The sequence below is a fragment of the Xenopus laevis genome, chromosome 1L, assembly GCF_017654675.1.
Source record: "Xenopus laevis strain J_2021 chromosome 1L, Xenopus_laevis_v10.1, whole genome shotgun sequence".
In the NCBI taxonomy this organism is placed as follows: Eukaryota; Metazoa; Chordata; class Amphibia; order Anura; family Pipidae; genus Xenopus; species Xenopus laevis.
In genome coordinates this window covers 193104136-193118616 of record NC_054371.1, presented here as the reverse complement: position 1 = coordinate 193118616, position 14481 = coordinate 193104136, and the positions used below count along the sequence as shown (strand labels likewise).

General features: G+C 34.6%; 1 protein-coding gene across 2 annotated transcripts in view; it reads left to right on the top strand.

Moving 5' to 3' along the window:
• slf1.L (SMC5-SMC6 complex localization factor 1 L homeolog) overlaps positions 1–14481 on the top strand; it is a 48702-nt gene that overhangs the window by 15228 nt on the left and 18993 nt on the right. For both annotated transcript variants that reach the window (XM_018264643.2, XM_041568498.1), the window contains 5 exons: positions 469–522; positions 6278–6433; positions 8167–8333; positions 11455–11610; positions 12981–13143. In XM_018264643.2, coding sequence (XP_018120132.1) covers positions 469–522; positions 6278–6433; positions 8167–8333; positions 11455–11610; positions 12981–13143 — 696 coding nt within the window. The remainder of the gene's footprint in view (positions 1–468; positions 523–6277; positions 6434–8166; positions 8334–11454; positions 11611–12980; positions 13144–14481) is intronic.

Genomic DNA, 14481 nt, shown 5'->3' with positions numbered 1-14481 from the left:
ATATCACCCCCCCCCTTCTATGTATTCCCCATAGAAGAGCTAGGGTCACTAACAACTGCATTAATAAGTGCCACAGATGTAAGACATTTGAGTATATTGAGACAAAATGTTAAAGTTGAATATCTGAAGACATGATCTTACAACATTCATCCCATTCTTTTGCAGAGGTTTTGTTTTTAAGGGATATGCTGGCATTTCAAGTTGCAGGCACAGTAATTTCATCTGTTTGACCTAATCTATCTTTGTAACCTAAATTAGGCTGACATCATCACCCTATTAATTGAAATCTATAGTATACTGATGCTAATAAAGTTACTAGCCTCTACAATCTGTATACTACAAGGTATTGGTTCAGATGTATATTGAGGGTTAATGAATAACATTTTGTCACAGTTATACTTTTTTTATTTTTTTAAATCTTAACTTACACAACTACAGTTTAAAATCATAAATGTGTTTTTTTTACAGGCTCGTCATCATTGTTGCATTAAACGACACATCATGTTGAATAAGAATGGTCAAGTACGTTGTTTTTTGTTTTTTTTTGGTGTGTGTGTTCAAGGTTTATACTTGTACCTTTGAAGAAAACAAATACTTTTAACCATGAGCATTACTTATGTAAAACAAATGGATTGGCATATCCTCAATCCCCAGTCTAATTGTACCACTCTGTAAAGACTTGTGTATCTTCTCAAATATTGTATAGTGTGCCACTGCTTCCCCTCCCTCTGTACAAATTCCACCATCCATTCTATCTCCACTTTTTAATAACAACCTATGCCCTACTCCCATGTCCTTCACATAGCTGCCCCTGTATCCCTTGCATACATCTCCTCTGAATCCCTCCACTTGCCCATGAAGCCATCTTTAACTTTGCACTGGGTGAAATTAAACATGTTAGGTAGCCCTCTGCTGTGTCGCACTCTCTTGCCTTTTAAATAGCAATTGTTCATGAAATACAACTTCTTGCTTCATGTTAAAGTGACCAGGATTAATTTGATATCTCCTTCTAAAGTTGAGCTGGCTTGACTAAGTAAAAATCATATTCTTCCACAAATCCTGAACGTTTGGGATCGTATAACGTAAACACAAATATTTTATATGATTCATGATTTCAGGTAACTTCATTGAGAAACTTCATGAGAAATAATCAAGATTAAAAAATCAAGAATACCTGAGAAAAGTGTCATTATTTTTGTTAAATAGGCGTCTAAATTTTAAATTCTTGTTCCAACTAGTCAAGCATCATCACAACACCCCTGCCGGTATCTCTGTTTTTAGCAACTCTGAAACAAAAGAGTGTCAGATTCTAGTTTATACTCTTAATAAGTAATTAATCACTAAAGAACAAAAGTAATTTTTCTGATAAGGGACACAATTACAGGGAGTTTTCTAAAGAAGCAGTGCTACCACTATGATCACCCTAGTCTAATCAGATAGGGATTCCTGGAAGATAGAGGTAAGTTGGCTGTGTGGTTCTTCTTTAGAAATTTATCAAGACCGGTGCTGTTTTGTTTCCAAAAGAGAGTACCAGCCTAGGGGAAAAAACTATGTAGTTGAATTAACTGTGGGGTCTGTAATACTTTGGCACTTCCCAGTGAGTTAGGCTTTCTTTGCCCTTTTGACTATCCATCTCCTAGAAATGGAGTATCAATACAAAATATAGGTTTGCCCCTTAATAAAGGTGAAATACCCTTGGAAATTAGCTGCACATGGGCTTATTCCTTGCATCAATATGGATTGGTTAGTTATTGTGTCAGAAATTACCAACTGGCCTATGCTTTCTCTCCTGTGCCCAGTTTAATTGTTTTAGAAACTACCATATGCTTTTTTTACTATAAGTAGGGACTCCACCCTCTCTTTATCATTTTTGGACATATGATTTCATATACTTAAGGTGATGACAATATTGAAACATATACTTTTACATAAAATGGATAACCGAACCAGAGGCCACCCCTTTAGACTAGAAGAAAAGAACTTTCATTTGAAGCAACGTAGGGGGTTCTTCACAGTGAGGACAGCGGGGTTGTGGAATGCACTGCCTGGTGATGTTGTGATGGCTTATTCTGTTAATGTTTAAATAAAAGCATAATATCCTAGGCTATAGTGATACTAAAATGTAAAATTAGTATAGATATTGGTATATACAGTTTCAGTGGGTGGGTGTAAGTACACATGCTCTGGGTTACATTTGGAGGGGTTGAACTTAATGGACTTTGGACTTTTTTTCAACCCAACTTAAATATGTAGCTATACGTTTCTAATAGTAGTCTGATAAAAGTATAGATCTGATGTGCTAGAAATGTATAATCCGTTGGCCACCTTCCTAGCACTTAAAAGGTTAAAGTAATTGTTATTTTTGTTTTACCATTGGTAATTGAGCTCCTATTGCCATTGTTTCTTGGTGCAGATCATGATATAATTAAATGTATGCATTTGCGTATGCTTAACTGTGCTACCCATTAATGAATATGGAAAAGCTTTTATGAATAATAATTATTAGATGACACATGATTTCTGTATTGGGTAATAGAAAGCAAATAAATATATTAAGCAGGGCAGGAATGGATGATCAGTATATAGATCATCAAAACAAAAGCTTAATGCCTCATTTCTTCAGAATCTCTGCCAGAAGCTTATAAACACCTCTCAGTAACATCAAAGGGTTTGTGTGAACAAAAGCTGCATATCAAAGGAGTCAGACCCAAATAAGCAGCTACCCATAGTACACATTAGTTGTAAGTAACAGGATTTTATGGGAAACATCAGAGATTTACTTAGAATTGCTTGGAGGGAAGATAACAGATGTTTAAACTCCAAATGAATATTTGTACATTATTTTCCTATCTTTTTTGAGATCAGCATTTTTATTGTACTAAAGTTAATGTTATGCCCTATCTGCTCCCAAGATTTAATATAATTTCTGATGCATGCATTTCCTTATTTTTTTTTATTAAAAATGCAGGTTCTTTGTTTTATTACATTGTAAGTCATCTAATTTTCTGTAAAACCATAATACTCATTGGTGATATGTTGAAGTAAATGAAAACTCAAATACAATTTGCTTTACATATTACCTTCTCCCAGATATATTCCCGAGGATAACAGCGCTTGGGCTTTTTTTTTTCTATAAGTATGATAAAACCCATATAGTCCAACTTTGTGGTCTGTAAAATCTTTTGGTCTTGGGAAATTAACAGGTATATGGATAGAGTATTGATTGAAGTATCAGATGCACATCATTTAGTTGAATGGTTTATTCTGTAATTAACGAAAGCAGCTGCTGTGTTCACTGAAGAAATAAAGGGACTTATTAAAAAAAAACTATGTAATATATCTGAAGGCTAAAAAAGTGTAAAAGTTGCATAATGGTGTTTTTGTTCCAAGTTCCATTGTTGGCCTTGCATGTAAATGAACTATGCATATCAATCACAGACATATTCCATTGCAACTTCCACATTTAAACAGTTTTTTTTTTTTCATTTACAATTTTTACACCCCCCACTAACCACTTCCCATTTTACAATTTCACCCTCGGTAGATACTGTATATTAATGAACGTAGTGACCATTCCACGTACAATATCCCATAATACATAGTAAGATGGCATAAAGGCAATTCCTTGTACAATACCCCCAGAATTCATTGTAGGATGGCATAGATTAAAGTCAATTTAACACAGACCCTGTAATGTGAGAAACAATTTTAGGGCACTTTTACATTCAACAAAATTCAGATGTCAAATGATAAATATATAAGAACCAAAAAATACTCAACATTTGTCACCCTAAATTTGTTGAGAAAAACTGAGAAGAAATTATGAATTTTGATATACAGTTGTATGTACAACAATGTAATTTCTTTGAAACCGCTATTTTATTTTGTATGGTATCGCTGTAGGGAGCTATGAATGGGTAGTTGACTGTTGTTTATATTCCTGTGAGAATAATAGAAACATTGTACAGGCAGTCCCCGGGTTATGTATGTTCTCAAGTTAAATTTGTGTGTAAGTTGAAACAAATACATTTACTTATTAAATGCAACACGACAAATGTTTGTCTTAAGATAGTGTTTATTTTTACCTTTCTGTAAATATGTTTTTTTTACCTTTCTGTGCTCTGCAGTAGACAACATATGCTAGAGGGGATTGGGGCAGGTGGTTTATTAAAGCTAAATGCTAATAAAGGCCAAGCAAACCACAGTACATTACTGTAATAACCTCTGTCTGTAAGCATGAGATGTATGTAAGTCGGGTGTATGTAACTTGAGGACTCCCTGTATTCCATATAGGTAATGTTTGTTTGTTTTTCTATATGTAAATGTGTGCCCTATTACCCAATTTTAACAGCTACAGGTATGGGATCCATTATCTGGAAAACTGCTATTCAGAAATATCTGAATTATGGAAAAGCCATCTCCCATAGACTCCATGTTATCCAAGAATTTTCAAAGTGTATTTCCTTTTTCTCAGTAATAATAAAACAGTACATTGTACTTGATCCAAACAAAGATATGATTAATCCTTAATGGAAGCAAAATCAACCTATTGGGTTTAATTAATGTTTAATTCATATCATTGTAATTCATATAAACTGTAGCAATGAGGGCAGCCATTCAAAGTAGAACATGCCCAGGTTGCATAGCAGATAAGCTCTGTAGGCTATAATGGTGTTATGTTATCCACTATTTAACCTGTGCCATATAGCCCTTTTTTCAATTTCCACCATTGCTACACAGCAGCTTGTTTATAAGAACTATAGTAGTGTTTCTGAAGCAAACAGTGTAGGGCAACAATACATGATATTTTCATTACTTTAAAATGCTTTCATTTTTTTTTTAGTGTTACTATTCCTTTAAGAAGCTAAGCTTAGGTGTTGGAAATCATCACAGAGAAAATGAGACTTGCCTGTCAGGGCTACAGGGCTGATTATTTAATTCTGATGCTAAATGTTTTGGTTTCTGAGCTGCCATGTACCAGTGTGTAACAAAAGCAACGGGTACTCAAAGATTTTGTTCATTAACCAGAATAGCCAGGTTCACTGGCAGACTGACTGCACACGTCCTTCTCTTTTCCGCAAGGATTTAGGCCCACGTGGGGTAGTTATTCCATACTTAAGTCCATGCAGCCTTGGTTTTGTACAGAGTTTTCCTCAAAAACTCCCCTTGCTTCAGAAAGCCTCATTGCCTCACAGTCATCCTGCTTACCCCTGGGCAGAGCTCCCCTCCCCAGGCACCAACATCACTTATCACACCTACATTCATTCTATTATTCTCCCTTATATGCTGGGTCTCATAGAGCATTCTGGGAGATATGCACCTTCCCTCTAGTTTTTTCCTAGCCACAGTGCCACACTATATATAAAATACACAAGCTATGAATGTCCTCTAAATGATATCCTTATAAAGAGTTCATGGTGATGTCATCAATTGGTGCCTACTGGGGTAACTTCTGTCACATGACATGACTTGCTGATAAATATGACATAATATTCTTTTAATTCACAATTGCGGTACATTATTATATATAGAATTATCACACTCTCCTTTATTCAGGTAGCACAAAAAAAAGAAAGAAAATCCAAATGAAAACAGACAATAGCAATTGATGAAAAGCTTGAGTGAGTCAAAGAACTTACTTGCATTTTCAGACATATTACCCACACCTGACGATCACATGTTAATAAATCATTGTCCCCTAAGTGTCTCGTGATAATCCTGTTCAAATCTATAGGTTAAAACCTAAGACAGATATAAGATCTGTGCCTGTTTGTTCGCATGTCAGTCGAGCCTCGATAATTAGTTACCTTTGTGCCAAGAAGGGATTTTCAGTCTTATCATAGAACCTCAGAATAGCATGCATGCTGATGTGCAGAGGCTTTTTTCCAAGGAACACTCCGCACACACAACATATTGAAACAATGTCCACAAACATTACAACAAACTACACTTTTGTGTTCACTTCAAACTGGTGCTATGACTTTACATGCAAGAGAAACCATATGACTCTTTCCATTTGCCAAATGTGGGTTATTTGTCTGCTTTATTTTATCAACACTCACAAATTGTTTATGTGTAGGCATACCCATACCTTAATTTGACAGAAATAAACTGTATTAAAGTGCTTTTGTGGTTCTACAAAAATTGTGAAAAGCTGCTAATATATATATATATATATATATATATATATATATATATATATATATATATATATATATATATATATATATATATATATATATATAAAAACATATAAACAAACCTTTTTTCTTTCTAGGTGAACAGTTTTGATAATGGTCGTTCTAGTGTAAATAGAATTGAAGGACTGATAGATGGACAATTCTTCACTGAAGCTTTTGGTGAACTTGAATACCTTTTACCAACTTTGCCACCTGTACATGTCTTTCAGTTACTCATGAAGAACTTATTACAGGTACATAAATAAGCCAGATGTGTTTTCATGTTGGCTGTATTTGCATAATGGTATTATTAAGAGTTGATTGTGTAATTACTCCCATCTTAGTTGGGTATCTCCATCTTATTTACAGTAAATGTGTTTCTTATGTGACTTAGAAATTCCACCTTCCCTAAGTCTACAGAATTTTCCTGTTTTTGGCCCCAACTTTCCATATTTCTCATAGGCCTCCTGTTGTGCAACCACCATGTAGCCAGCATGGACCTGAACTAGCAACATGTATGGCAGCATGTATGGCTGAAAATATATATAAAATAGTACATCTATAACTTTATCAAGAACATCTTTCAAAGATTGCTAAAAGCCCTTACATATATATTTATTTAAAGGAGCTGTTCACCTTCCAAACACACTTTCAGTTGTTATTTTCAGATTGTTCAACATAACCAAAGGCTTTTTTCCATCTGGTGCTTAGTTTAAAGTTTAATCTTCGTGTCTGTTGTTTCAGTCTGGCAGCTCAGTGATCCAGGAGCAGAATCTCAACTGTTTCAATGTGCTACATTAAGTTGCTACAATTAGTTGATCCATTTCTCAGCAGCATCTGTGGAATATTGGCAACTATTGTATCAATTGGAACAACTGCCTTTAAAGGGGCTGTTCACTTTCCAAACACACTTTCAGTTCAGTTGTTTTCATATTGTTCCCTAGAATTAAAGACTTTTTTCAATTACCTTCCATTATTTATTTTTATATATATTATATATAAGTTTAAAGTTGAATGTTCCTGTCTTTGGCTCAGTGATCCAAGTGCAGACTCTGTCTAAACTGTTATAATTTGGTACAATTAGTTGATACATTTCTCAGCAGCAACTATTGTATCAATTCTAACAGCTGGCTGTAATAAAACCCAGAGATTCTGCTCAGCAGGGACAAAGAGAAGAAATGTATCAACTATGTTATCAATTTAGAACAGTTCACAGGGTCGGCGACCCCCCTCCCAGAGCTGCTTTAGAATGGGAAAAATGACACTTTACACTTAAATATTAAAAAAACGGTGACACATAGAAAATAGAAAGTAATTGATCTATCTAGAGAACAACTAGTTGTTTAAAGGTGAACAAGCCCTTTAAGTTGTGAAAACATAGGAATCCCCCTTTATTAAGCAATTTGTAATTACAATAGTTAAAACAAATCAAAATGCATTGGAAGTCAGTGGGTATTTTCTGGATTTTGTATGCAGTTGTCTTATGTTAAACATTGTGAATCATATGTGCCATGGGGCCCTGTACTTAAAATGGTTTCTATTTTTTTCCAATAATACTTTCGGAAAGTACATTTTCTTTTTGAGGATTGCTTATTTAAATAGTATTGCATATGGGCTGTTGTATGTAATGTATATTTTTACAGAGACCTAAAATGCTCAGGATATAGTTGCCCTTTAAGTGATTTACAATAATTGATTGGGTTATCAATGGTGGTGTTTTGGTTTGGAATGAGCAATGGAGCAGATATTCTGTGTATAGATTTTTTTTTTCCGAACCAGTTACTTTTTATTACTTTACTATAAAGAGAACAGATCGTTTGTCTGTGAGGGGTCCTCTTAAGCACCAGAAAAAGGGGTGGTTTGCAGATGGAGCCCTGTCTTTTTTAATTGCTGGGGTGCCTTGGGCCATGGAGTTAATTCCCTGAGATAAATTGTCATTTTTTATCCAAATCTATACTTTTACTTTTCTTTGTTTTTTTCCTAATAGGGAAATCTAGATATTACCTGTTTTGGGAGATTCTTTGATATTTTTAATAACCTACTCTGGTTCCATCCCCCGTGGGAGTCTACACGTATGGTGCAATATTACCTTGATTTTTTACAGTGTCCCTTATGCCAGAGGGGTTGTTGGCCTTTCATTGAAGTGCTTGCAAGGTAAGAATATATATATAATGATTATATGCAGACTCTGGAATTGCAATTATTACTGGTACTACGAGGTTCATTCCTATACGTATGTGCAAGGCACTTTATTTAATTAGTAGAATTACTGGAAAAAATTGATTCATTGTTTATTTTATGTTTTTTCCCTTTGAAACATAAATATTAGATCTGAGCGAATAATTAGTTTTACATTACTTTGCTGTGCACCTGAGATGATCAAAATGTCCTTGTTTAGGCAGGCAGAAGAGCCACCTGCCTAGGGTGAAGCTATTTGCAGGAAAAGTGGGAGTGTTGAAATAGCAGAAAATTGTATTACATTTCCTTAGTCCAAATCCATTGGTTTGCCTTAAAGGCAAACTTTTATATTAACTTTTAATATGTTATAGAATGACCAGTTCTAAGCAACTTTTCAATTTGACTTTATTTTTTTTGTTTTTGAATTATTTGCCTTTTTCTTCTGACTCCAGTTTTCAAAAGGGGGTCACTGACCCCTTCTTAAAACAAATGCTCTGTAAGGCCATACATTTATTGTTATTGTTACGTTTTATTACTCATTTTTCTATTTACATCCTCTCCTATTCATATTCCAGCCTATTATTCAAATCAATGTATGGTTGCCAGGGGAATTTGGACTGTTGAAATCGCAAAACGGAGAGCTGCTGAATAAAAAGCTAAATAACTCAAAACACAAATAATAAAAGAAAACCAATTACAAATTGTCTCAGAATATCTCACTCTATATCATGCTTAAAGTTAACTCAAAGGTGAACAACCCCTTTTAAGTAGTGCAACTACTTTTGGTATGCACTGCTGTGCGTTTGTGATCTACAGAAATCAGGTATCATTATAACTACCCATATTTTTTTTACAGAAATTGTATTTTCTGAGTAATCTGAAGTGACAAAATGAAAGTAAACTTGGAAATGCCTCTAAAGTTAAAGCATAAACTGCTTAAAAAATTCAGCTGCAGTGAAAGGGGTTAAAGTAACTTAGAAAGTTGCAAGTTATTTTTTTGTTATCCAAAAATAATATTTTTTGTGTAGTACACCTATAATCAATGACATTGTTGTAACTCGCTCAAATCAATAATATTATTATATATAAACCAGTGTATGTGTGGGTTTCTTTCAGCTTCTTATATTTTCTCCTACAGAATCTCTGTAAAACTGCTGTGTAAATGTGTTTTGACATATAAATAACAACTTTGACATGTATACAGCAAAATGGATCTCAAGTGCTAAAGAAAATGTTTATTGGTTACGGGCCACATTTATTTGTATAATTGATTTTTATGATAGCTATTTTAGGTGTAGCTTAAACTCCACCCCAACACTGTTTTTTGTGCAATGAAAGAAATTAGGGATGCACCGAATCCAGTATTTGGGATTCGGCCGAATCCTTGGTGAAAGATTCGGCCAAATACCGAACCGAATCCTAATTTGCATATGCAAATTAGGGGCAGGAAAGGAAAAAGTGGAAAAAAATCGTATTTTGTGACAAAAGTCACGTGATTTCCCTACCCGCCCTTAATTTACATATGCAAATTAGGATTTAGATTTGGTTCGGCCAGGCATAAGGATTTGGCCGAATCCTGCTGAAAAAGACTGAATCCTGGCTGAATCCTGAACCGAATCCTGTATTCAGTGCATCCATAAAAGAAATGTAATTTTAAGCAACTTTACAATATTATATACAATAATATCAGTATTTAAAAAGGAACACATTCTTTTCATGTTATTACTTAAAGAAGAAGTTATTTAACCTTGGGGTGCCAAAAATTATGAACCCCTAAGTGGTTATATTTACTTACTTGACCCCCTGGGCCGGTGTTCCTATCAGCAGAAAACTGCCCTGAGCTAGGGTTCCGCCAGCGAGCACCATGGAGCAATCATCTTCTTAATTTTTCAAATTTCCCACGGGCAGATGCATGCACAGTAGAATGAAATAGTCGGATTTTTTGTTAAAGTTTGACTTTTTGCTCTACTGCGCATGAGCAGCCGCGAGAAGAAAGAAGAAGCCATGGTGCTCGTTGGAAGAACCCCTGGCCAGTGCAGTTTTCTGCTGATAGGAGCACCAGCCTGGGGTGTCCGGTAAATAAATACAATCACTTGGGGGTGCCTAACTGTTGGCTCCCCCAAGCAAAAAAAAAAAGACTTTCGTTTTCTTTTCATGAAATTTTAATAGAAAGCAGTATTTATCTCTTTCTGTTCTCTGGTTCTGACTGTTAAAGGGGTTGTTCACCTTTGAGATAACTTTTAGTATAATGTATGGAGGGATATTCTGAGACAATTTGTAATCGGTTTTCATTTTTTATTATGTAAGGTTTTTGAGTTATTTAGCGTTTTATTCAGCAACTCTTTAATTTCCATTTTAAGCATTCTGGTAGCTAGGGTCCAAATTACCCTAGCAACCATGCACTGATGTGAATAAGAGACTGGAATATGAATAGGAGAGGCCGGAATAGAAAGATGAGGAATTAAAAGTAGCAATAACAATACATTTGTAGCCTTACAGAGCATGTGTTTTTTAGATGGGGTCAGCGACACAAAAAAGGAATAAAGAAAAGATTTTGGATAGAGGATATTTTTAAATAATGCTGAAGAAAACCAGCAATTGTCTATATTTTATTCTGTTACCATAGTAGATTCTGAAATTTGTTGATACGCGCACCAAATGCCTAAATACAGAGAGGGGGACATTATCGGGTGATAGTCACTCGGTTCTGTAAGTCAGTGATTTTCATTAACCATAATGAGATTAAATTTGAATGCATTCCTGCGTTTTTATTGCTCCTTTCTTCTTTTGATAAAAAAAAATGGCTGCAAAGCACCAGGTGTGAAATTTATACAAAAGTACAAAAAGACTAAAACCTACACTTGTATTAATTACATATTGTAATCCACTTCCAGCCGTGGGCCCAGGTATAAAATAATCCTTTTTATCAAAGGAATAAAACATTTTTTATTAATGGAGTTACAGTATAATGGATTTTTGCCATCATAACCTATAAACTAGATAATGGTGTACTCTTCATAATACCTAATTTATTTGTGTGGAATATTATTGGGTCATACATAAGACATTATTTGAGTTCTGTGTTTCATCTCTGTAGGTCTTTCCTCAATGAGCGACTCTCTTTATGTCATTCATCGTCTGACTTAGGCAATGAACCTAGTAATATGGACATTAATAAAAGAGTAGTAGCAGCACTCCTCTTAAAATATGTTGCAAACATTATACAAGAGGAAGCCAAAGTGCTGAGCAAAAGGTGAGATTTTCTTTGCATAGTTTGGTATTATTGTATAGGTGCTCCAGAATTTTCAGTTTAAACTACCCGAAATGTTTTAATTTTTATGGGTAGTTGATCTTTCACAGAAGCAAACCCAAGGCTTTAATAATGTTGGCCAAATTTGTCAGAATCCAATTTATACTGGAATTCTTATCTAGCGTGTACCATTTTATCCTCAATTGTTACTTCCCAATAATACAATTTAAAAAACACAGATAAATTCCTGGATTTGGAGAATTATCCAAGGTTACAATATTAATAGTAATATACCAAATGTGTCATGATAATCAGTCTTGTTATTAGAATGATGCAAGTTTCTTATATGAATATGAATTTGGCCCAATAGTTGCATTAGATTACTTGTCTTAACAGTATAACAAAGGATAATGAAAAAAGTTGGGAATTGTAAATAAATAACTCAAAGCACACAGTTTGCCATTTATGAAGAAAAGGGACAACTAGGGGATTTATCAAAGGTCAAGATGAAAAATGTGTCCAAGAATGAGGTTTCACCAGGAGATAATTTATTTTAGGCAATTATATATGAGAGCAACAAATGATGTATATGAAACAAAAACATGTGAGAACCATTATGTCACATTTCTCACATTTAAATGAGAACTAGAACTTAACTAAAAAAAAGTAGGGCAAAAATGTTGTAAATTATGTTTTGGGCTTTTGTACCAACCCAAGGCAACCGCAGCCCTTTAGTGGTAGAGATCTGTGCCTCCAAAGATGACGCTGTCGTTTCCCGTTTTGCAGATTCACTGCACGTGCTCTTTGCTGCTGTCCACTACCTGAGCGTAGGCGCTGACACATAAGATACGAATATATATATAATATAAATGTCACAATATTAAGCTTAGGCTGATTACTAAATAATTATTGGTACATGGCAGCTCAGAAACTAGCACATTTAGCATCAGAATTAAATGAACAGCCCTTTAGCCCTGACAGGGAAACCTCATTTTCTGCTTGATAATTTCCAACGACCCCTAAGCTTGGCTTCTCAACAGCTGATCAGAGCCCACTGAGCATGTGTGTGTCATTGACACTCCTAAAAAAACCAAGATAAGAAACACTTGTGGCAGCTTTGATGGCCTCAATCATTACTACAAAATAGATGCTAAACCTTTAGGCTGGTTCAATAAGTTCAAAATATAAAATTACATTTCTAGCCATATTCGTTTTTAGGGTTTCATTCTCCACTAAGATGTTATTGGTTTTTGATAAATCTGCTGTGGAGTGGATATGATAATGAAAACTATTCACAATCAGCTGCTATTAAGTGGTCTGTAATATTGTTGTATACAATGTATAATTATTTGGTTATTGTTTTTATGTTGTAGACTTTGCGAATGTCCTGGGTTTGTCCAAAGAGCACTTCTTCCATCTTTTACAGTCAGAATCTTTTGGTCTGAGCTCAGAACTATGAAACTTCTTACACGTCAACTAAGTTCCTTAACTGATCTAGTTTTGAAGTTTCATAAAGCAGTGTGTCACACTGATGATGTGAGTACGATTATTTATGTAGAATTTTTAAAACTGTTTTCTTGTGTTACATTATGAATCGAAAATATCATATTTGATTTCTGCAGTGTTCTACTGAATTGTGATGTAATCAAAGCCATATCAATTGGGAAATATCTTGTAGGGGCACATTTACTATTGGTCGAATATCGAGGGTTAATTAACCCTCGATATTCGACCCTCAAAGTTAAAAAGTTAAATCCTTCGAGTTCGAATATCGAAGTCGAAGTATTTAGCGCTATTCGAACGATAATCGTTTGTTCGAAGGAATAATCATTCAATTAAACGATTAAATCCATTGAAACGAACGATTCGAAGGATTTTAATCCATAGATCGAACCATTTTCTTTCGATCCCAAATTGGCTAGAAAGCCTATGGGGACCTTCCCCATAGGCTAACATTGATGCTCGGTAGGTTTTAGGTGGCGAAGTAGGTGGTCGAAGTTTTTTTTAAAGAGACCGTACTTAGACTATCGAATAGTCGTACGATTTTTAGTTCGAAACGTTCGATTCGTGGTCGAAGTAGCCAAAAAAATACTTTGAAATTCGAAGTATTTTTCATTCTAATCCTTCACAAGAGCTAAGTAAATGTGCCCCATAGTGTGCTGAAAATAGACTCTTCATTGCTTACCATGCTTATTGCTTAACTACAGAGGGAAGTTTTATTGCATTACTATATCACCTTTATAAATATGAATTTATAGGTAGACTTAGTAAAGATGAGGCTTGAAGTAGGAACTCTTGGAGAATAGTATAATGGATTAATTAAATGCTCAACTTAAATATTTTCTGAGCAAAAATAAGTAGAACAAGTTCAGTCTGACTGTTTAAAGACTTTCTGTCAGCTGTGAAGTTGGTAGTTTAGTAAGTTATCAAGTTGTGAATTCTAAATTTAAAGATGAGCTGTGGAAATGAAAGGCTTCAGCTTGGTTACAGGCTATGTACAAATTGGCATATAACTAAATAAACACGTATACAGTATGGGTTATGCTCATTCCACTGCATCCGTAATAATTTTGCATTATTGGTATATGTCTGGCTTCTGTAGGTTCCTATGTCTAGATTTCAGGTTTTTTTTCTTCATAGCAACTTTTACTATGCAACTCTGGTTGGGCACCCTTAGCTCATAGCACATTTTCAGATAAATGTATAGGTTCACATGTTGAAAACATTTTTAAAGCACTAACAATATTTTTTATGAGGTTGAACATATCTCCGCATTTCAGTCCACTTGGGTGCATCATCAGGATACCCACATGAAGTTACTACAATATATATATATATATATATATATATATATATATATATATATATATATAT